The following is a 23,748-nucleotide window of genomic DNA, read 5'->3' as shown; positions in this document are numbered from 1 at the left end:
TTGTAGCCACACGGCCCACCCAAATCCAAGTAATGGGCACCGACCCAAATCCAACTAATGGGCACCGACCCTTACTGTGAATTCCCCGACGGCTGCCTCGTTGCCTTGCAGCAGAGCCTCGTGTTCATGGCATGAAACTTTTGCACTGTATTTGAAACTGATTTGAAGCTGGTGTCGTTTCGTTTCAGCGTTTGTCTGCACATTTCTTCAGTATTTCGGGAGAAATATGCTTACAGGTTTGCCTCTTGTACCTTGCGTACCTGCTTAGCTCAAGTGCTTTGAAACTGTTCGCTGAATTTCCCCAGAGAGATGCTTTTGTATATATGATTGCTGTGTTGTATATGTTTTGCTTGTAGAATGCATTGTGAATAAGTTTGGTTGACAATGACATCCAATTTTGGCATGTGTAGCTTTTGGAGGAAAACATTGTTTCTTACATTGAAATAGAGTGTGCTGATTAAATTAGTTGTAGAAAATTGGGATTTATAGAAAGTTCCTTTCATAGCTACCAGCATTTCTTTCTTTTTTTGGCCACTTAGCTACCAGCATTTCAATTGATTGATTTCATATATTATGTGTAATCTGCTGGACATATGCAAAATTCTTGGCATTGGGATTCTTGAGTTTTATTATTATTTTCTTTGTTTTAAGGATTAACTACTAGAAGCCACTTTCAGCTTGAAGTTCTCAAAATCTATCACACAAGGCAAATTCCTGGTATATCCCTCTATCTCTCAGCTCATCTTCTACTAAAGTTATTTATCAGAATGTTCAGTTGTAGATAGAGTATAGCTTATGTCTTATTTAAATCCAATCATGTCTCTTCTTGTATGACATTTCCAACATGAGTAGATCTTAATATAATTCATTTTTTCAAAACACGATTACAACATTTCTCAGTGTTGTTATGTATTGGTAGGTTTAAAGCAGCCTGCATTGTGCTTGTCAAGTTCCAAGTTGTGTAGAAAGAGTAAAATTAGTTGCGGAGTTATCAAGGCAGAAGATGTCTCCTATAAGCATGGGGAACGTAAAAAGAATGGGCCTTTGGTTAAGATGTGTGGCATTACATCTGCCAGAGATGCAGCTATGGCAGCAGAAGCTGGTGCTGATTTTATTGGGATGATTCTTTGGCCCAACTCTAAACGCTCTGTTTCACTTTCAGTTGCAAAGGAGATTTCAAGAGTTGCAAGAGACTATGGGGCACAGCCTGTTGGGGTGTTTGTGGATGACGATGCGGACACAATTTTAAGAGCCTCTGATGCAGCTGACCTTGAACTTGTTCAGGTAGACATTTTTTTGTTCTTTGAATGCTCACGTTGCCTAATAATTAATAAACTGATGAGGATTGTAATGGCTGCAGCTTCATGGAGATGGTTCTCGAGCAGCTTTTCCAGTATTAGTCCAAGAGCACCGTATAATATATGTTCTTCATGCTAAGGAAGATGGGGTTCTTCTAAACCAAATTTCTGATGAAGAATGTTGTCTAGTTGATTGGGTTCTTGTGGATAGTGCAAAGGGTGGTAGGTAAGGGTTCTTTTTCTTCCTACATCTACTCTCTATTAGCAATTGTCTTGTATGCCTGTCCATTCATATTAGCAATGGTCTGGAATGACAATTTAGGAATCAAATGTGTCCTGGAACTGAACAGTTATGACAAACCAAAGTATCTTCAATAGAAGATCTCCTCTCGTCCTTTTTAAATCATATGAACTTGTTTTGATTCACTTCACTCTCAAATGCCTGCAGCGGACAGGGATTCGATTGGACCAAGTTTAAGTTACCAATTATTAGAAGCAAACATGGGTGGCTCTTGGCAGGAGGGATAAAGCCTGAGAATGTTAGTGAGGCTCTTTCTATCCTCAAACCTGAAGGAATTGATGTTAGCAGTGGCATTTGTGCCCCAGATGGCATCCAAAAGGATCAATCGAGAATATCTTCCTTCATCAGTGCAGTCCATTCAGTAAAGTATTGATTCAGCGTGAGAGGAAAGGACTCCACATTTCAAGACTAAGCAAGTTTGACATTAATCTGTTACTATGGGTTCACTGAATCCATTGAATTGGTTATGTAATGGCAACTTTTTGGACCTTGTCTATTGCTGTGATAGAGGCAACAATAGTGGATGGGAAAAGAATAAACGGAAATTAGAGAACACAAAATTTACATGGTTTGATTATTGTTTAGACACCAATTTTTTTTTTGTCAAGAGTTTAGAGACCAAATCCACCAACAAACTAATTGTAGGATTACAATAACTTTCGACCTCCCACTCAAAACCCACACACCCTTTACTCTACAAAAAATGTCCACTAACAAAATAATGGTCACTGTAAAAAGCTTCCTCACTAAAGCCATGCAAAGACTGTCCATTATTTAAACTTTGTGAAACTTTTATCCTATAGCATCCAGCGGTGCTACTTTGTGGCAATTAAGGTCGGCGGCCATTATTATTGACAGTATGCTTCATGCTTCAGCCTGAAGCAGTCAAATTTAATAGGCCAACCAAGTGATGGTGCGATGAATCTAACCAAGGACAATCAATTTTATTACTATTATTTTTTCTATATTATGTTTTCCCTATAATATCTATGGGACCGTTTGACCCGAGTCCCTGACAACTTTGTAGAGGAAAAAAAATATAAAAGCCTAGATTCTAGTTCAGTGGTCCTGTGTGTCTACCTTTGGAGATTTGATCATGTGGCACAGCCTGGACTTTAAAATCTGTAATATCTAATTCTATCATTCCTTGGTTCGACCTTGCCACAAAAACGTGTGGATACACAACTCACACACCAGTGTGTGTGTGTGTGAGAGAGAGAGAGAGAGAGAGAGAGAGAGAGAGAGAGAGAGAGAGATTTTCTTGACAATAAAATCATATACTTCACTATATATAAGCCAACGTTACAATTTAACAGCCTGCAATGCATGTGAGGGCAGAATGGCTGCCCTGGCAATGCTAATACAAAGTATGGAGAACTGTGAAGGAGTTAAACAACTCGGACAAAGATTCAAAGCTCCCATTGTTCAACTTGAAAACTTTATTCTGAGGATCCAGCGAGTTTCTTATCAGTTTGATAATACACAACATCCCCAGTATCACTGACGTAATGGTCTCGTTTCATGCTTCTTATCAGGACTCCCAACAAGTGAAATGGGAGAGGCCCAGATTTCTTTGGCTCCCTGTAGTACTTCCCAAACACAGGCTTAGCTGCCTCTGTCTGAAAAGGTCAAATTAACAAGAACCAAATCAATGATGGGGTACAAAATTGAACTCATTTTTTCAGCCAAAGAGTGAAGGTTTAAAAGTGGTACTCACTGCTTCTATTAAGTTGTAGTGTGGGATTTGAGGGAATAGGTGATGTATTACATGGGTCCCAATATCGTGATGGATGTTATTGATCAATCCATAGTCACGATCAAGGGTTGTTAACCCTCCTCTTAGATAACTCCATTTCTGTTTGATGAATACAGAACCAAACATTAGCCACATGCAGTCAAGAATCAAACCTAATCCTTGATCCAGATTTATAGTCTGATATCATAACAAGTCTGGAAAAAAAACATTTATGAGCGTTTACATTGCTTGTAAATTGAACACTTTACCTTTCCGCGATACCATGGAAGCTTCTCCTCATGGCCATGGTGATGCAAGTAAGTCACTAAGTCCAACCACATGACAAACATCTGCATTTGAATTCAAATTCAAAGAAAGAAATGTGAGAATGATGGAAAGGAAGACTTTTGGTAGAGATTACCTTTTTCTTCCAATGATATAGAAGCACATCAAGCATAAAGAAATAGAACCTACCCAGTATGGAATGCCATAGAGCTTGAGCATTTGGATCGGACCCATTACCAAAGACAGACAGATAAGCAGGGCAGCCATTGCAGACCAGCAGACAGTGGAGGTAATAACATCCTTTCTTTCATTTGGGACAAACAATTCACTATTTGGATCAAAATGAGAGCCCTTCTTTCCCGGACTTCGACTCCACTGTGATTGAAATCAGCATTACTTATCATACACTCAAAAATCACAAAAAGACATCCCAAACTCGCTAGTAATTTAAGTATCTAAGAAGCATGAAGCAGATGGCTCACCAGATAGAATGGGTAAGCAAGCATAGGGAAAGGCAAGGTGAACCTCAATGTCTGAGTAGCCTTATCCAAAGTCTTGTAAATTTTCTCAGATAACTGCAAAATCAGATGATGGAGATTACTAATTCAGTGACTGAATGACTGAAGAGAGAAACACCTCTTTTTTTTTTTTATGGGTTAAAAAAAAAAAAAAAAAAGACACTATAGGATGAACAATTTGCTCTCCTGGAATAAGAACAGAGAGATAGGCATGAATATAAACTTACTGGATGCCAAGACTCATCATTTTCGACATGTCCATGGTTCTGGTGATGAGTTCTGTGGCTTATCCTCCTGTGACAGTAATGGCACATGTTACAATGGTCTCAAAAACAGGATAGCTTATCAGGACTGAACAGGATTTTCAGCAAAACTAACCATCCATGGTATGGGACAAGGATTGAAGAATGAAGAAGATGACCGACCACGCTATTTAGCTTTGGGTTATTAGAGAAACTTCCATGACCACTGCACAAACAAAACAACAAACAGTTCACATCAATAAGATTAAGGAAAATTGCATAAGAAGCAATCAATTCAAATCAAATTCTGTACTTGAACTCAACTCGAGGAAGCACTCAAATCCTCAACTAAAAACAGTTAAAAAAAATGAAAATTCAACATAAGAAAGCAATTTTATTTACCAGTCATGGCCAAGAACAAAGAGAGCCCAGAACATGGTCCCCTGAGCAAACCAGTAAAGAGGCCAAACAACCCAATTGTTAAAGTAAGCTGCCACAGCCGCCAACCCAAAAACCACAGCAACATCTCTCACAACATAGCTCATAGATCTCCATGGGTCTTTAACCCAACAATGCTTTGGAATGGCAGTTCTAATATCAGCCAAATTAAAAGGAGGAGGGGCACCAGGGTCGAATTCACTACCATTTTTAACCCCATTGAGACTCACTCTTTCTTCATCTTCTCCATCCACAGAATTGACCCTCAATGGAGCACTCACATTTAGTGCCCAATTTTTGCCCCTAAACCCATTTGAGAACCTCAAAGAGGGACCAAGATTCTTGCTTTTGCAGACTGGTAATGGCCTAATACTGGAAGGAATGGATGTCTTTGAAGCTAGTCTATTTCTGGGTTGAGGGTAGATTCTAGGAAGAGGTTTAAGCCCACATTCTGAGAAAACCCAACTTGCCATAAGAGAGACTCAGATGCAGCAAATACAAAAGATTTGAGCTTTGCTGCTTTGGGTGTCTCTCAAGCTAGAGAGAGAGAGTATGCACAATGAATGAAGGTGAAAACTGTGAGAGAAGGTGAGGAGATAACACAAGGGCGTATCTCCTCCACTTCCAACAACTTGTGCTTCTTGTTGCTTGTCCTCTCTAGTCTCTATCGTATTAGGCAACTGTTTCTCTCTCCTCCTGTGCTGGTAGCCTAGCTTAGCTTGAGACTTTGAGTGGTTTATATATGAATTTTGGTGCGCGTGAAAAAGGAAACTTTTGAACAAGTTCAATTGGACCATACTTTTCAGACCCAAAAAAAAAAAAAAAAAAAGACCATTACCTTTGGAAAGCGGGTCCCACGAATGTGAAATGAGCGGGTAGTGGTGGACTGGTGGGGCGTGGTCAACAGTCAATTTAATTTTTCAGGCTTCTAAACTTTTTATGACCCAATAATTAGAAGAGAAATACCAGAAGATCTATTCACCAAAAAAAAAATACCATAAGGTCTACAATCCAACCGCTGATGTCATACAGATTTAATGGTAGACTGTATTGTAGTTGTATCAAATACAGAATACATTGGAGTTAGTCGAAGGAGTCTAACTAAAATTAGACTGTAAGTGGCCAAAAAAAAAAAACTAAAATTAGACTGTATTGTTGAATTTTATCGGAAATACAAACTATACAGGTTAGTGTTAGATTTCTATTCAAGTTGACTACGTCATGGCCAAAAAAAAAAAGTTGACTACGTCAAGTTTCATTCTTTTTACTTTTTTTCAATATAAATTAGGCGTTAGACACCAACACTTAACAACATTTTTCGCATGGTGGCTTGGCTTCAGTCAACTAACCGTACAGTAGTTCAGTCAAAAATTAGAAAAACGTGGAATAAGTGCTGATGATCAAGCGTTCAAGCGCACGTGATCCATGAAAATTGTTCTCTCTCTGGATTTCCTTTTTACTCGTTTTGGTCGAAACAACAATTTACTAAAGGAAAAAAATTAGCAAAAGAATGTTTCATATAGAAAATTCTATACATACTCCGCAATTTTCTTTTTTTATCCAACAAAAAATGTGAACATGAACTAACCATTTTATCCAATCATGAATTAACCATTTTGCCCACGTGTCCAACTCTTCTCTCTCTTCCTTTCCCTCCGACCCACCTCATGCCCATTGCCTAGCACCACCATCTTCTTCGCACGCCACATCAACAACACCCCCACCATCTTCTTTGCACGCCACCCGTCACCTCAGACCTCCATGAGCAACACCACCCTCTCTCTGTTTCTCCTTCCCCTCTGGCCCACCCTGTCACCTAGCTCGGACCTCCACGACGCGAGCACCACCAACAACACCACTCTCTCTCTCTCTCTTTCCTTCCCCTCCGACCTACCCCGTGCCCAGCTCCTCTCTCTTCCTTCCCCTCCGATCGAACATGCACTTAAAAAAAAAATACAGATTCGACGGACCAGTGCCGAACCTGAATTCTTTCTCCGGCAGCTACTTTCCTAATATAAGAGGCTTGTTTGGCAGGTATCTGCTGAATTAAATATTCAAGTTTGGCATTGGTTCGCCGAACTTGCTTTTTTTTTTTTTTAAGTTGGTTTTTGGAGGTGGATCAGAAGAGCTTGTTCGGTGGGCATCTGACGAATAGAAAAAGCTTTTTTCTATTTGGCGGGTAGCAGCCGGAGAAAACATTCGAGTTTGGCACTGGTTCGCTGAACCTGTATTTTTTTTTTTAAAGTACATGTTCGATCGAAAAGGAAGGAAAAGAGAGGAGCTGGGCATGGGGTGGGTCAGAGGGAAAGGGGAGAGAGAGAGGTGGTGTTGTTGGTGGTGCTTGTGCCGTGGAGGTCCGAGCTAGGTGACGAGGTGGGTCGGAGGGGAAGGAGAGAGAGAGAGAAGATGGTGGTGCATGGTGGTGCTGTATGTTGGTGGCGTGCAAAGAAGAGGGAGGAGAGAGAGATAAAGTGGTATTGAATAGTTGGGGTGGGTAAAGGTATGATAGTAAATTGGGTTGGGTAAAATAAGAAAATAAGAATTTCAAAAAATGATAAATTGGGTAAATTGAGAAGTTGGGTAAAAAAATAAAATTATGGAGTATGTATAGAATTTCCCTTCATATATCTCATGTGACTCGCAATTGAGAATGTCACTTTCATTTTGTTCCCGTTGAGGATTCTAAATTATTATTTTTTTCAATTAAAGATAGTCCGTTTATTCTGTTAAAATATTCATTAAAAATTGATCAACTTTTAGAGTAAAAATTGTCATTTCCATTGCCATTAAAAATAATTATAAAAAGAATTAAAAAACTACAGAATGAAAAAAAGAAAGGGAGGGAGGATGCAGACCCTCCACACCCGATGCTTCCTCACCTCCACCCCACCTCCCTCCTCCCCTCTCCGGCCACCGGCTGCCGACCAGAACTATAAAACGGCCATTAAGTGTCTTCAACATGCCCCATTCTCAGCCTACGTGTTGAAGATTCAATATTTAAAGTTCCAAACTTTTAAAATTAAAGAAAGTTGAGTACTTCACTCAAGGAAACAAACCAAAATGATCTTGCAGTTCTTTCATCAACTTCATATTGTCAAGTATGCAGCTGTTGCTTGTTTTTGCCCCACTGAGCAACCCTCCTGTTTTGATCTTCTCCTCAACTGAACCCATTATGTGTATGTTCTTCTACCTCAGCCAAAAGAACTTAACTTTTACATCTTCAAAGCAAAACCCATAACCCCAATACAAAAAGCTGCTACATCCTACCAAAAAATCTCTCATTTTTCATTTTAGAATTTCTAAAAATTTAAAAAAGTGGTTAAAAGTCTTTATTTGACTTCAATTTAGGTTAGTTTTCTAAATTTTTCTTTGTTCAAAGGAGTGAGAAATTTTGACTGATCAATAAGGCTTTTCAGTAATTAGAACAGAGAGGTTTATACAGAGACAGATAACAGAAGAGTAAGATTCAAAAACACAAAACAAAACCAATTTCAGGTGCCATCTGTTGCAAATTCCAATTTGAGTAAAAAATTCTCTTTATTCCTCCTTCATGCGGCTTATCTAAAAGATTCGCGATAAGAAGACGTGTCAAATAACACCCATGGGTTACTGGGCATGCCAGTCTGATAGGAACCCAGAAAAATAAAGTGGTAATAATTTACACGGAGGAGCTCAGCAAGACACAATATATACCCACTACTGTACAACAAATAAACATGGTGTGAATGCATTGCTGGATCAAATGCATGATAGAATGTTAGCAAAAATTTAAAAAACAAAACAAAAATGAAAATGAAAGGCATAGTGTGACCTTCAATTAAGGCCACCCCTTCAGCTAATTTAATCAAGCAATCACTATTATTTTATGCCAAGTTGTCATAGTTGCCACCATTTACGATTTTCCATTCTCTTTGCGAGTTCCTTTGCCATTGAAGCGAAGTCCTCAGCCCCACTTTGCAGTTCTTCTGAATTTTTGCTGAGCTTCTGATACATGCAAAGAAGACATGCTCATCAGAAGATGAATCATGAATCATGTAATGGAAAACGCATTACAAACGCACAGACTCTTGATGCTTAGAACAACAGAAAGATACCTCAGACAAATAAATCCCATGTTTTAAATTGGGGTCTGAGGAATTCATCGATGGAAAACCGTACCTCAAGTTTTTCCTGACGTTCTGCAAGCATAGCTCTTGCATGTGCAGCTGCTGCAGAGACATCCTGAAACCACCGACCATGTCAGAATATATGATCCATAGAATTAGTGCAATTACTTGGGTTTTTTTTTTTTTTTCTAATGGAAAATCAGTGACTTACCCCTGTTTCTCTATATTTGGCCTTGATTTCTGCAGCTGTCCTCATTCTTGGTTTTGTATCACTAGTTGCGCCTTCAAATAATTTTGCCTTCTCTTTTTCCTTGTCTGCAAAGTAAACATGAGGACATCATATAACATATATATGTATATATGTATGTATGTGTGTGTACCTTTCTTTTCAATCTTGATCTTTTGAAATGAAGGTGAGATAGGAACAGGTTCATCAATTACAACATCATCTGCACCAAAACAGTTGAAAACAACCACAAAGAGAAGGGAGGTAGAGGGAAGGATTATTAGAACAAAAGAAAGAGGACCTATGCGAAACTCCAGAATTTCTTGGTCATCCTTCACAGCTGTGGAAGGTTTTAAGAATGGGGGATTTGAATATAAGCTCTCCAAATTCGCACAGTAGTCTGTATGAGTTACAGTAGGTTCCCTGTTTTGTTCCATTTTACCCGTTAAGCCCTTGATGATACCACCTAAAATCCCAGGGGGAGCATCCTGTGGCCAAAGATGTTCAGCAAAAAAACAAATCTTATATCTTCACCCAAAAAAATGATAATGGAGCTTGAAGTTTTACACTGCAACCTGTTTCTGACTGGCAGCGGCAGCTAAACTGGTGATGACGTCTATAGCAGCTGCAAGCACTTTATCGTGAAGACTAGGCAAGGACTCCGGAATCCTAAGCCAGCCAGAAAATCATTAAGAAGGAATGAAGTGTTTTGACTTTGCAATGAAGTTATCATTTAAAGTTTAGAGACCCGCCCACATGAGAGAGAGAGAGAGAGAGAGAGAGAGAGACCTGAAGTCATTTTCATAGGTCAAGAGAGATAGAAAAGCTATTTCACACCCATTTACCTAAACAGAAAAAGAATCAAACTTAATAAATTCAGGTTTGAGAATGCAACACAAAGCTATAACTTGGAAGAGCAGAATAAAAGCATCGACCTCTGGGATACTGATTGCATTCTGAACTCAGTATATAGATTATTGTATTCATTTATTTTGTTGTAAAGAAATTATAATAAGAAAGTTGGGGAGACTGTGAAGCAGATGCTTTCCAGTGGCATATAATAGACTAGAGACAAATAACAGGTGCTTATCAAAAATGAAAAAAGAAAACCAACCAGAATAATTTGCCCATGATCAGAAGAACAAATTGTTTTGTCTATGTTGGTCTTGAAGTTCCATCTTAGAATTGACAATAGTGACATTTCTCCCACCACTTCAAGATTTGGCAAAGACCTGTTGGAAAGACGGCCACAACTTCCATTGAACTATTACTACTAAAATAATTTATGATACAAATAAAATGATCAAACAAATCGGTGCCAAAAGCATTAAATTCTCTACATGGTATGTATAATCAGTGATCACAAATATACCAGATTTCACAGCAACAAAGCACAGAAGGCAGTGCGATATGTTTTTCACCTTATTTCAAAGACTCCCGTCTGATAGAATACAACCAGTCCACTGTCTTTCCCATCTTTCTTGAAGACTGTAGTCCAACAACATGGTTTTGGAAGATTCACCTTCTGAATGGAGTTACTGTCACCCTAAAATTAAGGCGGTTTCACTAATTGGTAAAAAGAGATGTGGGGATGATCGAAATTAAATTGAATAGGATGAAAAGCACCTCAAGCACAGAGTTCAATGAGTACAAGTGCAATGCCTTCTCACAACAAAGTAAAACAGAAACGTTCATAAATCTCTGAGCAAAATATGAAGTTTTGGTGGAGGTGTCCAGTTCGACTTCAAGCTGTGTACTTCCTGAGCCAGCATCAGTTTGTCCATGATCATTTTTAGCTTCACTTATCCTAGGCGAGTCCAAAGAGTGCTTTGCACTGGACACATCAGATAAAACATCACCACCATCTGCATAAAGACAAAACTAAGAGAGCCACAACTCAAAGGCAAAGCAGGAACTGTCCGATTTTACTCTAGCAAACATCAGAAAAACAGAAGTGAAACCTATGTTTTGGTTGGAAATGCTTACCTATAATGTACATTGAAATTGCAGTAGACTCTGTTGTTGAATGCATAGACCAAGAGGTAATCATATTGCCAGTCGCACTATCTATAACAACAATATGTGCATTTCTGGTCATAATGAATGCCAATCCATTTCCAGAATCACTCAAATTCTTGGTTTCAGAGCCCTTTGGACTTGGTAATGAGTTATTAGTATCTGGAAATGATTTCACAGCCAGACAGAGGACTGGGGAACTTGAGTTGGATACACTGTCTGTAAGAAACAAAACTGACAATGTACTAATATCAAGCATTGCAACCTGTATTATGAAATTGAAAACATGAATTCTTGAAATCTATTAATTTGCAATTTCAATTAACATCTCAATCAAAGAACAATATTTTATGTAACAATAAAATTCAAAAGATGATTCTCACCCGGCCACATTCAAATCCCACAGCAAGTCTGGCTCCAAAATTTTCAAATTGTAGGCTGCATATAGGAGAATCAAGAATAGAAAACACTGCCGTGCACGGAGGCCCATTGCCTTCTTGTAAATTGTGAACTGCAACCAACACAGCTCTTATTAGCAAATGAAACTAGTACGTTGAAAACTTGAAACCAATGAGTCTTTGGAGACTCTCACTATACATCCCAAGAAACGCTTAATCACAACCAATAGGAGCCGACTGCATTATTCTTTGGTCCAACTACTTGGGAAAGCTAATTATAATTATTCTTATCATTTAGCTTCCGTCTATATCTATGCCTCTAGGGAGACATAAATTCATCTACTCAGTTATCTTGTAGATTTTAACTCTCTACCAAGCTCCAAAACCAACACCTTGCATCCTGCTTTGTATATGCAATTAAAGTCAAGAAAATCTATAAATATCAAACCACTCTGGCATTTAGAAAAATATATAAAGACATCTGTAATTCTGTATGCAGTTGATGAATATGTATCCAACCTAACCTTCCTTCCCAGTCTTTGTCACAAAGTGCAATTCTTTCTCATCTGAACCCCCTATTAGCTTAAATAGACGAACCTACATAATACAAGAATGATATCACTAAAGTATCAAATGATGATCACCTAAGAGAAAGTTATCCACGAGGTCAACTATCCCTTACCAGGCCACACTCATTACCAACAGCTAATCCTAGAGTAACAGAACAAAAATCCAATGCTGATACTGTTGCACTTGCACCCTCAGATCTGATGCCTTTTACCTGCCATTCACGCAAAACAAGAGAAAATGACTTTCTGAAGGTAATCCTCAAGTGTGCTGTTAAATGAATACCAATTGATATCATCATGTAAAAACTGTCCATTATAATTAAGACTTGCGAAAATTGTAAGAACATACCAACCTCAGGTCCTAAAACATACATGAGTGACAGAGCTGGATATGTGGCATCCCATATTTGAACAGATCCATCTTGGTATCCTGCTACATATACTCTCTCTACATGATAATCTTCGGCATCACAAAGCTTGCTGGGAACACCACCAGTCAAAGGCCACTTTGTTCCCCCAGTCATCAAAGTGTGTTCCACATTATTCTTTTCACCAAAGACTTTCTTCATGACCAAAGAAACACAAAGTTAAAAAATGCAGAGACAAGGAAAAGAAAAAAGACTTGAATTTTGTTCAGCAACTCAAGAGCATATGCTACTTGAAGTTTTGCAGCTGAGACAGTCTCATTAAACATTAAAAGCTAGGTCAATATTTGGTTGATGATGGTACTAAAATAAAATGTATCTAGAGTTGTTTGTGATACAAGCATACAGTACCTTAGACAGAGCGGAGGGATATTCCCCATCTTGATACACCAAAGCAAGCCTTGCCACTGTCATGTGTGGTTCAGTAGTGGGTATGGACATGGGATACTGCACTGCAGGAACAGAAGTCTTTTTCTTTTGTTGAGACATTAAGACAGACAAACAAGCATTGTCATAGACATGAAGTTGTCCCTGATTTGTCAAAGTAAATAGCAATGTGTCACTTCTCTCCATTGCACCAGTAGTTGGTAATAAAACCATATCCGCAAATGAACCATTAAGTGTAAAGTCTACACGGCCTACGCATTTCAGACTTTGTATCCCTGAAGACCAATCAAGGCTCAGAACCTGTGGATGAGAGAAATCAAATTAGTGCAAAGCTAACATGGAATGTGCGTGATCCAGGAGGATCTACATGCACATTCATGTTGACCATCTCAAAGAATAATCAACCCATTCTCATTTCTCACATGCACCCAGCAGTCTACAGAAGGATATACTTCAAATTGCATTAAGTAGCACATATAACCAAAATAAATGTAAAATCAACATCCGGAATCATCTATGAATCGATATTAATTAAGCCATTCTCATATGCAACATCTGGTTCCATCTATGAATTAATTAATCAAACCATGCTTATATGCAACATCTGGTCTCAAGATGGAAGTCCAAAACATCCCAAATTCAATAAACATCTCATGATGGCTTATGCATCTCATATTATTTCATATCATGTTAGCATAATACAATAATAACCAAAATAATCCAAGACATGCAACAGCATATCAAATGAGATTGAAAAGATACCGTCAGAACTTCTTCCGACCCAATTTCATCACCACCATAGACAAAGAGTTGGCCCCTATAATGATTAGGTAATCTATTTGCAGACCAGTGTAAAACAATGACGGGGAGTCTTCTGTCACCTGATGATAACTGTAGCTTTACAACATTGTTAGCTAATTTTTCATGTTTCTGATCCTTAGTAAAGGTAGCAGTTGATAAGTCCAAAAACATTATATCACCATCTACATAGCCAACGGCAAGGATTGACCCATTATCATTTACCCAGCAAAGGGAGCTTATCTCTTTCTCCACCTCTTTGCTGTCTAATATAGCATCAGGAAGCTCATTTCTTGTCTCTTTTGGAGAATTAGTAGCTGTTTCTTCCTTCACTTGCAGGCCCTTGGAACCTCTAACAAGAACAACTTGGTCTTTTGAAGCATCCCAGAGAATAATCAACCCATTCTCATATGCAATCAACAGCCTGCAAAAGGGCACATTCTTCAAATTGCATTATTAGCACAAATATCTAAAATAAATATAGAATGCAACACCTGGTTTCACCAATGAATCAATATTTTAGTTAATGTGACTGGGGACATGGTTTCATACATACTTATATATATATATATATATATGCAAGTGCGTACACATGTTTGTGTGTGCACAAGTGTGTGCCAACATATATCTTCAACTTAGTGAATAGTTTGAACATCTATTGCTACTTGCATCAAGCTTAGCCAATACTCAATAGTCAAGCCCGCCCAAAATCTAATGAATTTCAAAGAGAGGCTGTGGCCACTCTTAAAACACTAAAAGAATAATAAAACTAACAAACCATATGCCTATAATCATGTTACGAGCTCCAGTCAATCCTGTCGACATGCTTTTAGATCCAGAGCATTATAATCTCAAAAGGCAGCCAAGTTGGCAACTAGTAGAAAATAATTTGACAATCAAATGCATTGCTTTGGAATGAAAAACCAGGATCTAGGAAGAGCATTTTCACATGGATTTGTCTTGCCTGTTTCCTAGAGAACTAGGTTGCTGGAGAACTCCAACAACAGGAAGTTGATCAGGCAATGACATTCCTGCTGCTTCTGCAATATCAATAAAATAATTTAGCATTAGAATATAGTAGATATTACATAGCTACAGAAGAGTTTGATAGAATTAGAGCATCCAACCCAAAACCAATTGGCAATGGGTGGAGAGGCTCAAGACTTATAAGCACATATACTAAGCTCTAGTTTTCCGATGTGAGACATTGCTCCACATTACTCTCAACACGTCCTCGCACGTGTGGCGAGATTTTGAGCCTTACACGTGAACAAATTGTATTGGGTAACATGGGAGCACTTGTGGCCGTTGGGACTTACACGCAGATAACCAAGCTCTGATACTATGAAGAAATCTAGGCATCCATCCCAAAACCAATTGACAATGGGAGGAGTAGCCCAAATCCTTATAAGCCACTAGTAAGGCCTTCACATCTTCAATGTGGGATTTCTCTCAACACGCCCTCGCACGTGTGGCGTCATTTAAGCCTAACACATGGACAACATAAATGGCCATACAAATATATTAAGTAAAAGGAAAAGAAAAAAGTAGTGTTCTTAATGTTTTATCATGTTTGAAATTCCTCAAATACATAAAGTACTCATGTAAACGATGTTTTACTTAGATAAACCAACTTCCTAAACAGAACATGATTTGGAGTTGGCAAGAACTCTCACTCTCATGAAAAGATATTCAATAACACTTTACACAGAGGTCATCCAACAGTTCTTTTTATCAGTCTGTATGTGTACATGCCCCCCAAAACCTGCTTCACTCCCCCCCCCCCCAATCAGTAGAGATTAATATGAGTTTTTCATTACAAGTTACAACAAACAATTATAAGAGACTCAGACCAAAAGAAAAACCAATTATAAGAGACTCAGACCAAAAGAAAAAACAATTATAAGAGAATAAGAAGTTACCAGCTATGAAATTTCCAGTAATATAATATGGCAGTAGTTTAATTTTTCCATATTCAGCATCAAACTTTAACACAGACACCGTTGCATATTCACTTCCAATATACCTGACAGTAATTACAGCATAATGTTATATTCCATTGTCAATTTTGTACTTGCATTTTCTGGCAATGACTTTCAAATGAAGAAGCAGTTCAGTAATTAGTTTTACAAGTGCTATACATGTAACTGGTGCCATAAATAACAGAGAAAGCAGTTATATTGCATTCCCACTTTAAAGAAGAAGCTATTCGCCTCTGTTCCAAATCCCAAACCTGTCAACATTAATAACCTATTAAACCAATCAATACTGTTAGTATAGAAGAAAAAAAGAAGGATCAAGATGACAAAACTGTATTGAAATTTTGAAGGCATTGGATAATGGTAAAACTAGTAGCTAGCATATGTAATTTTGATAATAAATTTAGATAGTTCAAGAAAACACAACACCTGAATTTCGTTTTCACTTGAGACACTAGCTAGAAAACCTTGATTTTGTAAGAACTGCAAAAATATACAATGAAACACAAACTATCAACTTGTCTACGCAGATCATTTTGACATACCCTAATTACTAATTGCATCTAGACTTACTAACCTCTAAGCTTTTAAATGGCAGCGGCTTCGGAGATACAAGAAGCCCTTCGATATTATCACCACCGATCACTTTTATCCTCCCATCCCTGCATACACAGCAGAGTATAGTCAATTTGAAGTTAAGAAGCTCCTACATTTTGCATATAACGCAACTTGTTGGCTTTGCTAGACAGTCCAATTGTTAACTCACAGTGTTCCAATTGCCAGCAGGCTTTGTGTTCGATCAATTGCCAGAATGGACGCAGTACATGGAATCCCATAGTGAACAGCAATGCGCGGATCCAAATCAGCTTGTGTGACCCTTCCCTGAGGCACATTATGTAAACGAAGAGTGTATCAGAAACGTTTCGGTACGCACAACAATTACAATACGCTATCATACACTAAGCAGAGAAAGAAAATTAAGAGGTGGCTTTCGTTTCAATCCGTTAAGTACTTCAACTAAAATGAGAAATTCATCGCTCAATCAATTGTGATTTGCAGAAAATTCGAGCGAGCTCCAATAGTTCTGATTCGATCAGCGCCATTGTTGCAGGTCAATAATTTGCACATCCAAACAATCAAAGAAATTACAAACAAGTATTTTGGTCGAAACAACAACCATTTTTGAACCAAATGCAATATTAAAAGAAAAACAAAACAAAATTGAAATAAATAATAATGAAAAAGGCAATGGAGAGAGTACGTACCTGAGGAGATGGTGCTTGTTGCTTTGCTGATGAGGATTTATTGAAGATTCTAGCGAACATGGTGATTCAAAAACTCCAACTGTCTGTCTTCTTCGTCTGCTTTGCAAAATATATGAAAAATGGTGTTTGGTACGGACGACGATGGTAAGGAGCCATGGAGGGGATTTTTGTGCATGGGATGGAAAGAATTGACGGTGATGCGAGAGCGGAGGAGGATTCGCTGACCGTCCGATTCATTTAGATTAATTGTTGCTTTTGATTGATTTCAAAGGAAGGCGTTTATATACAGAATGACTTGGTCTACGTTCGTTCCTTTTAATCTCCTCTAACACGTGTACGCATGACAAATGAACACACATGCACCACATCAGCTCACAAGCAACCACAAGTCACAACAGCTACCAAAAATGCACGGCGGCGGGGCCACCTCAGCGCCCTCACCAACACCATCCACTCAGCCACCTGGCAACAACCTCCTGTCCACGTCATCAATGGTGGAAGTACGTGGTGGTGAACTGGTGGCAGTGACGTGTTTGGGAGATGAGGGCAAGTACAAGTCAGTGTTGGTGACTCTTCCTGTACACAGTAGAGTGTCCCCTCTTGTTTCAATAGAAACCATTGTTTTTTTTTTTTTTGGTCGAAAAATAGAAACCATTAATAATGACAGAGATGATGAGATCATCAATGGTGGAAGTGGTGGTGATAGTGAGAGAGAAGAAAGGGTGTTTAAGTCATTTTATTTGGAAGACTATGCTCCTTTTCAAAGACCCGCTGGACAGATACCGTATTAAAAATTCAATTTGATCACTCATAAAAATATATCCTTCTAACATTATTCAAACGACAATCCTATATAACATGTTTCATTATATCTAGCTAGTATGGTCGCCTCAATGGTTAGCACCATGAAAACAAACTAAAGTGTCAAAAAACGACAACTAAAAGGGTTAGGTGCAGAGACTCCATGAAAGCTATTCCAAAAAATGGTGTTGGCTATATTGTGTATTTGTGTTAGGAAATGAATCTCAGTGTTGAGTAGAATTCGGATATAAAAAATAAAAAAAATCAAGATCATAATAAGTCATAAAAAATAAAATAAAAAAAGTAATCTGTCCAAAAACGAAAGGCATTAAAGCCCAAGCTCAAGGCCCGTAGAGATCCACCAGAGTTCATAAAACCGGGCTGGCACTCTTCTGATGGGCCGCATGAGAAGGTTCATATCTGTACGATAAAAAACCTGTCATAACAAAACGTATGCAAAATCCTAACTACATATTTACTCCAGATTACAGATTACTTGACATATATGTAGACGGTAGACCTCAAATAAATTTTAAACTTTAAAGTAAAGTTGACAATTAGATTGTACCTAAAATCAATAAATAATTCAAATCTCAATATTTCTTCTTTCCAATTACATACATTTGTCTATTCAAATTCCTCCCACAAGCAATTGTGCATTTACATACATGTGTATGTATTCTATAATTTCTTCCAAAATAATTCTCAAGTTTTGCGAATTTCACCCCACCAAACCTTTCATTTGTTATCTATTAATCTTCAATATTTATGTTTTCTTTGTCTCCCTAACATTTTAGGTGTTGTTAGCAAACTATCACTGTCACCATACTCTAATACAACATACATACCATTTTTTTTCCATGTAAGTGGAATTCATCTTCTTCTTTTTCTTTATCTTTTTTTTTTTTGCCTCTTTTTCATTGTTTTCATGATGTAGTTGGGGTTTTTTTTTCAAAAAAAAAAGAAAAGAAAAAGAATTGACATGAGCTGTAAATGTCTGTGTAGAAGTGGTGTGTGTGCAGGTTCTGATGCAGTTGGCTTGACTTGAAAACTAAGCAAATTTTCCAGTACCCATCAAACTACCACGCAAAGGACGTACACATCCAGAGGATATATGTTGGTATACTCACTACACTGAAACATTAAAAAGAGTTCCTTAGCCCTTACTTCTCTCAAAGATGAAGTTATTGATAATTTGGATTTGTTTCTGCAAAAAGAAATCATTATTACGAGCCTTAATGAGGTATCAACTTCGATCACTTGGGCAGTTGAAGCTTTGTCGTTGGGGACAAAGAAAGGTCACATGCATGTTAGGCCATTGGGGAGTGAATTTTGGATTTTTATCTCAATTCATATGAAATAATTTTGAGTTAATTTGCATTGACATAAAAAATGATTTGGTGACTTTCCTTTCTATAATAATGATTAGGTGGCTTTGTGCAAACTAATCATAATGGTTTTTACTATATAATTATACCATTTTTTTGTTTAACACACTTTTAAATTATTTTGAAGATATTTTTTTATCCATTACATAACCCTCAGACCCACATGCATATTTTAAAAGAGAAAAAAAAAAGATTATATATAATTGCCGCATACAATAATTTTTTCGCTCTTAACAAACTAATGTTGAATATTTTCCTAAACAGACATAACTATATGTTCAATTTGTGCCATAGAGTGACTAACAAGAGTTACATGCATGTATGTATTCAATAATAGTCACCTGAGCACCAATCTAATCTGGAAAATCACATTATGGCCAAAGTTAACACTGGAAGAATTTCAAGTATTCTATGAAACAAAGTCATAGTTTATTAGGAAAATTATTTTGTGAAAAGTGAAGGATGAAAATGGGAATGCCCATAATTATATGACCACTTTGATCAAAACAGACCAACTATATTAACCTTTTGACTCTAGAGAACATTGGACTTCTAAGGCCCCCCCTAGAACTGTGCGACTGTTGAAGTTTCTCTATCAAAAATCAAAACCTAAACACAAATTAAAACTCAGTCTCTGCCATTGAGTTCCACATCACCACCACAACCTGCATATCATCCCCCATCTAACTAAGACTAAGACCAACTTGGCAAAGCTTTCAAATTACTCCTCTCTCTCTCTTTCTCTCATTCTCTCTCATATTTTTTCTGGCCCAATTTGAAGGAATTAGTTAGCAATGGCTTACAATAGAAATAAGCCAAGCAAACTGAGAAAGACAATCCTCCACCAACCAAAATCCAAAGCTACTTCTTAAGGACAAACCCATTTCACCAAACACCCAATTAAACAAATTAGCATAACCCAAAATACCGAATCCATAAGTCTTTTAATTACTAGCTTCATGTTGTTCATTTCTCTCTTATATTACCTTCTGTTTCTCTCCCTCTCCATCTCTCACCACCTCTCCACTCTCTCGGATGCAGCCTTTTCGCCGAAAGACCCCCTTCTCCTCTGAAACAGTGGCAATGAAGGCTCGCAAGAACAGCTACCTCTCCATCTTTGTGGTGGTCTGCTCCATATTCCTCTTTGGGGTCTTCATGTACAACGAGGACGTCAAGTCCATTGCCGAGTTTCCATTTTCAAGTCCCAAAGCCCAAGAACTCCAAGAAGAACAACAAGGGTCGAAACAGAGCAACCCTGTCCAAGAAACCAAACAGAGCAACCCTGTTCCAGAAACCAAACAGAGCGACATCCAAAACAGAGTTTCGCTGAGTTCAAGAGCCAAATTGAAAGAGACCCAGTTGGAGAATTCAGAGGAATTGACCCAAGAACCAGTTGATTTAAAAACCATTGTGGAAAAAGATGAAGAGCAGAAAATTGAATTGTCGGATTCTGCAGTAGAAAAAGAACAAGAAGAAGAACATGAAGAAGAAGAAGAAGAAGAAGAGATTGAATTGCCTCCAGAAGACTGTGATTTGTTTGATGGGTACTGGGTTTTTGACCCAGTGACCCACCCTTTGTACAAAGAAGAGGAATGTGAGTTTCTCACAGAGCAAGTGACTTGCATGAGGAATGGAAGAAAGGACTCACTGTACCAACATTGGAGGTGGCAACCCAGAGATTGTAATCTGCCAAAGTAAGCAATGCCTTAATTGTGCTTTATTCTTCTGATTTATTGCTAATTTAACTTTTTAATTAATGCCTTGATTGTGTTGTGTTATATAAGGTTCAACGCAAGATTGTTGCTAGAGAAACTGAGGAACAAGAGGCTCATGTTTGTTGGAGACTCATTGAATAGAAACCAGTGGGAATCCATGATATGTTTTGCTCAGTCTACCATTCCTCCTGGTAGGAAGAGCTTGGTAAAGAATGGTTCTCTCTCAATTTTCAGAGTCGAGGTACATAGTTATTTTCTTCTTTACATTTCTTATTTTTCTTAATTTTTTACTTACCAGAAAATTATTTATGCATGGCCCACCTAACTTTGTAATCAACTAGATAGACGTGCCAGCAATTCATCACCTGCAATTAATTATATAAAAAAAATTATATATGGTGTGGAGTGTGGACCATCTGGAGCTATTTTCATTTCCCACATGTTAGTGGTTAAGAATTTAGAATTGGCATATTAGATGAGGTTGAATTGAGCCTGTTGAGGTGCACATAATTATTTGGGAATTGGGTTATATGATGTTTTTTGTTATTTGTTTATTGTGTGGTTTTAGGACTATAATGCTACAGTGGAGTTCTACTGGGCTCCATTTCTGGTTGAGTCAAATTCAGATGATCCCAATATGCACAGCATACTAAATCGTATAATCATGCCCAAATCAATTAAGAAGCATGGTAAAAATTGGAAGGGTGTGGACTACCTCATCTTTAACACATACATATGGTGGATGAACACATTCAACATGAAAGTTCTGTAAGTAGCTAATTTTCTAAAAAAATATATATATTAATTCTGCCTCCAAATGCATGCTGATTAATATGTAATATCATAAAATTGATTTTTTTTTTTTTTATTAATCAAACAGACGAGGATCGTTCGATCAAGGGGCCACAGAGTTTGATGAGATCGACCGGCCGTTAGCTTATCGGAGAGTATTGAAGACATGGGCTAAATGGGTGGACAAAAATATCGACCCTAACCGTACCACAGTTTTCTTCAGCAGCATGTCTCCTCTCCACATCAAGTAATTTTTACACCTTACTATATTTATTTTGTTTTGCTTCAAAGTTTACAAACATGTTTTGCTAAAATTTGCAATTTTTAATGAAAATGTAAAACAAAAGGATCGATAGAAGTTATGACTTCTCTGCAACTAAAATAGATTTATATAATCAAGTCATTGTCTCATTGGGAAAGATAATAACAAGAAACAATTGGAAGTATTACACCACATGGGCATTGAAAAATTCTAGTTAGAAGATTCTTGGTGGCTTTTTTGGGCCCTAATTTGTATTAGTTAGACTTAAAAAAGTTTGGAACTTCAATGCCAACTTCAGTTTATGTACCCAATTGTAAGAATCTTCATCCAATTATTCCTTCAACCAAATCATGGTGAAACAAACTCTAGGGCCAGCAGATTCGGTGAGAAAGTGGATTTAGCTAGCTCAGCTGATAATACTTTACTAATTGTCCACCAGTTATGTGAAAGTGAAACAAGAATATAATAATATCCCATTAGGTGAGCAAGCCTTGGTGGTTGCTAGTGGGTCCATGAACCTTAAAGCTTGATTTGACCCTAATCTTTGGTTGGTTAACCACTATATATTTTCAAATGAAAATCATTATACATGTGTTTTAATACTTTTAACTTTAAATTTGTCTACTGTACGAAAATTATATTTATATGGCATATAAATATAAATATATTTAATTATAAAAGCTCTATAATTTAGTAAGGAAAAAATGAACCTAAAAAATGTGTATTTTCACGTTATACCTATTTTTATGGTAGAAGTTTACTTCACTTCCGACATAAGATTATTGAAATAATTTACTACTATTGTGATGTAATAGGAGCTTGGATTGGGACAACCCAGATGGCATAAAATGTGCGAAAGAGACCACCCCAGTGTTGAACATGACCACCCCATTGGAAGTGGGCACAGACCGCAGGCTCTTTGTGATTTCAAGCAACATAACACGATCAATGAAAGTGCCTGTTCACTTCCTCAACATCACCACCCTCTCTGAGCTTCGCAAAGATGCACATACCTCAGTCTTCACCATTCGACAAGGCAAGTTGTTAACACCAGAACAACAAGCAGACCCGGCCACGTATGCGGATTGTATCCATTGGTGCCTTCCCGGGTTGCCCGACACGTGGAACGAGTTCCTTTACACACGTATCATATCCCGCTCTTCTTGACACAGAAATCCATACTTGCCTTGTTTTTATAATTTTTGTTCTACATTTTGAGTTTACCTTTTCTTTTTTTGGGGTTCCATCATTACCTCAGTTCATGTAATTTCTCCTCAATTTCTTCTTTTTACTTTCTTATAGCTTGAAATCTAGGGTTCGACCTTTTTTTATTTTTCGGTTCTTTGTTCATCCAATTTGACTGAGGCAGGCTGAGTGAGAACACCATATTTCTGCCAGATCTCCAATTTGCCTAAGGCCGAAAAGGGGCTGTTCGATGCAACTATTTGAATTGTATAATTCATGCGGACCGGAAAATAAAGTAAATACGAAACTGTATGTCAAACATTATTATCCTTTTTTGGGTTATTGTTTTTCACATGTTAATTAACTCTTACTTAATCTAAAATATTTTTGCTTTCACTATTTTTTTTTTTAAATTAGGAATTAGCTTTCTTGTATTCAAGTATTTAAAAGTAGATGAAAAAATTATAAATTCTTGAGAAGGCAATTGCAGTTACCTTTCAGTTGTGCTAAATTGAGGGATTTAAATTGAAGGTCAATGCATTAAAAAACTAGATTCAATTCAATAATTGATTCAAACAGTCGTGTCGAATTTAAGCATTAAAATGAAATTTTATTAAAA

General features: G+C 37.6%; 4 protein-coding genes across 12 annotated transcripts; 2 read left to right on the top strand and 2 right to left on the bottom strand.

Annotated features, from left to right (window-relative positions):
* Positions 1–2,171, top strand: LOC147289837 (N-(5'-phosphoribosyl)anthranilate isomerase 1, chloroplastic-like). 2 transcript variants are annotated; one of them, XM_086235281.1, is made up of 5 exons: positions 2–236; positions 652–717; positions 920–1,284; positions 1,361–1,524; positions 1,747–2,171. In XM_086235281.1, the coding sequence occupies exons 1-5, from the start codon at positions 227–229 to the stop codon at positions 1,970–1,972; spliced, it is 831 nt and encodes a 276-aa protein (XP_086091407.1). In that variant the 5' UTR covers positions 2–226; the 3' UTR covers positions 1,973–2,171. The 2 variants fall into 2 exon arrangements, with proteins under 2 accessions (XP_086091408.1, XP_086091407.1); XM_086235282.1 differs by lacking the exon at positions 652–717 and having other exon boundaries at positions 1–236.
* A 684-nt stretch (positions 2,172–2,855) lies between these two features.
* On the bottom strand, positions 2,856–5,528 carry FAD8 (fatty acid desaturase 8). Its single transcript, XM_086235280.1, has 8 exons — positions 4,782–5,528; positions 4,516–4,605; positions 4,365–4,431; positions 4,102–4,194; positions 3,809–3,994; positions 3,604–3,684; positions 3,317–3,454; positions 2,856–3,218 (listed from the first exon to the last, which is right to left on the bottom strand). The coding sequence occupies exons 1-8, from the start codon at positions 5,288–5,290 to the stop codon at positions 3,039–3,041; spliced, it is 1,344 nt and encodes a 447-aa protein (XP_086091406.1). The 5' UTR covers positions 5,291–5,528; the 3' UTR covers positions 2,856–3,038.
* A 2,849-nt stretch (positions 5,529–8,377) lies between these two features.
* On the bottom strand, positions 8,378–17,201 carry LOC147289835 (transducin family protein / WD-40 repeat family protein). Of its 8 annotated transcripts, XM_086237992.1 has the most exons (24): positions 16,987–17,201; positions 16,488–16,603; positions 16,299–16,383; positions 16,151–16,204; positions 15,884–15,975; positions 15,665–15,768; positions 14,707–14,782; positions 13,707–14,166; positions 12,909–13,244; positions 12,486–12,695; positions 12,246–12,344; positions 12,088–12,160; positions 11,549–11,676; positions 11,136–11,430; positions 10,776–11,014; positions 10,571–10,695; positions 10,264–10,381; positions 9,939–9,994; positions 9,725–9,818; positions 9,451–9,637; positions 9,304–9,372; positions 9,135–9,238; positions 8,976–9,038; positions 8,378–8,801 (listed from the first exon to the last, which is right to left on the bottom strand). In XM_086237992.1, the coding sequence occupies exons 1-24, from the start codon at positions 17,044–17,046 to the stop codon at positions 8,694–8,696; spliced, it is 3,351 nt and encodes a 1,116-aa protein (XP_086094118.1). In that variant the 5' UTR covers positions 17,047–17,201; the 3' UTR covers positions 8,378–8,693. The 8 variants fall into 8 exon arrangements, 7 of the variants coding, with proteins under 7 accessions (XP_086094118.1, XP_086094116.1, XP_086094117.1 ...); XM_086237990.1 differs by having other exon boundaries at positions 9,304–9,637; XM_086237991.1 differs by having other exon boundaries at positions 9,304–9,637; positions 15,935–15,975.
* A 2,689-nt stretch (positions 17,202–19,890) lies between these two features.
* On the top strand, positions 19,891–23,440 carry ESK1 (trichome birefringence-like protein (DUF828)). The gene is made up of 5 exons (XM_086236638.1): positions 19,891–20,869; positions 20,960–21,131; positions 21,459–21,658; positions 21,771–21,929; positions 22,760–23,440. Exons 1-5 carry the CDS (start codon positions 20,211–20,213, stop codon positions 23,109–23,111), a joined length of 1,542 nt encoding a protein of 513 aa, XP_086092764.1. The 5' UTR covers positions 19,891–20,210; the 3' UTR covers positions 23,112–23,440.
* The last annotated feature ends 308 nt before the right edge of the window (positions 23,441–23,748 follow it).

This window comes from Dryas octopetala, chromosome 3 (assembly GCF_963921425.1).
Source record: "Dryas octopetala chromosome 3, drDryOcto1.1, whole genome shotgun sequence".
Taxonomy (NCBI): domain Eukaryota; kingdom Viridiplantae; phylum Streptophyta; class Magnoliopsida; order Rosales; family Rosaceae; genus Dryas; species Dryas octopetala.
This window is presented reverse-complemented; position numbering and strand designations above follow the sequence as displayed.

Bases quoted from the DNA above. Each gene is read 5' to 3' on its own strand.
- LOC147289835 (XM_086237990.1), bottom strand. From the start codon at position 17,046: ATGTTCGCTAGAATCTTCAATAAATCCTCATCAGCAAAGCAACAAGCA. The intron at 11,431-11,548 runs GTGAGAATCATC...TTCATAATACAG, and splicing joins TGGGATTTGAATGTGGCCGG to GTTGCAATGCTTGATATTAG. The intron at 9,039-9,134 runs GTAAGTCACTGA...CGGTGGTTTCAG, and splicing joins CCAAATATAGAGAAACAGGG to GATGTCTCTGCAGCAGCTGC.
- ESK1 (XM_086236638.1), top strand. From the start codon at position 20,211: ATGCAGCCTTTTCGCCGAAAGACCCCCTTCTCCTCTGAAACAGTGGCA. The intron at 20,870-20,959 runs GTAAGCAATGCC...GTGTTATATAAG, and splicing joins AGAGATTGTAATCTGCCAAA to GTTCAACGCAAGATTGTTGC. The intron at 21,132-21,458 runs GTACATAGTTAT...GTGTGGTTTTAG, and splicing joins TCTCAATTTTCAGAGTCGAG to GACTATAATGCTACAGTGGA.
- LOC147289837 (XM_086235281.1), top strand. The intron at 1,285-1,360 runs GTAGACATTTTT...TAATGGCTGCAG, and splicing joins CTGACCTTGAACTTGTTCAG to CTTCATGGAGATGGTTCTCG. The intron at 1,525-1,746 runs GTAAGGGTTCTT...AAATGCCTGCAG, and splicing joins GATAGTGCAAAGGGTGGTAG to CGGACAGGGATTCGATTGGA.
- FAD8 (XM_086235280.1), bottom strand. From the start codon at position 5,290: ATGGCAAGTTGGGTTTTCTCAGAATGTGGGCTTAAACCTCTTCCTAGA. The intron at 4,606-4,781 runs GTAAATAAAATT...TTGTTTGTGCAG, and splicing joins TTTGTTCTTGGCCATGACTG to TGGTCATGGAAGTTTCTCTA. The intron at 3,219-3,316 runs GTGAGTACCACT...TGACCTTTTCAG, and splicing joins ACTACAACTTAATAGAAGCA to ACAGAGGCAGCTAAGCCTGT.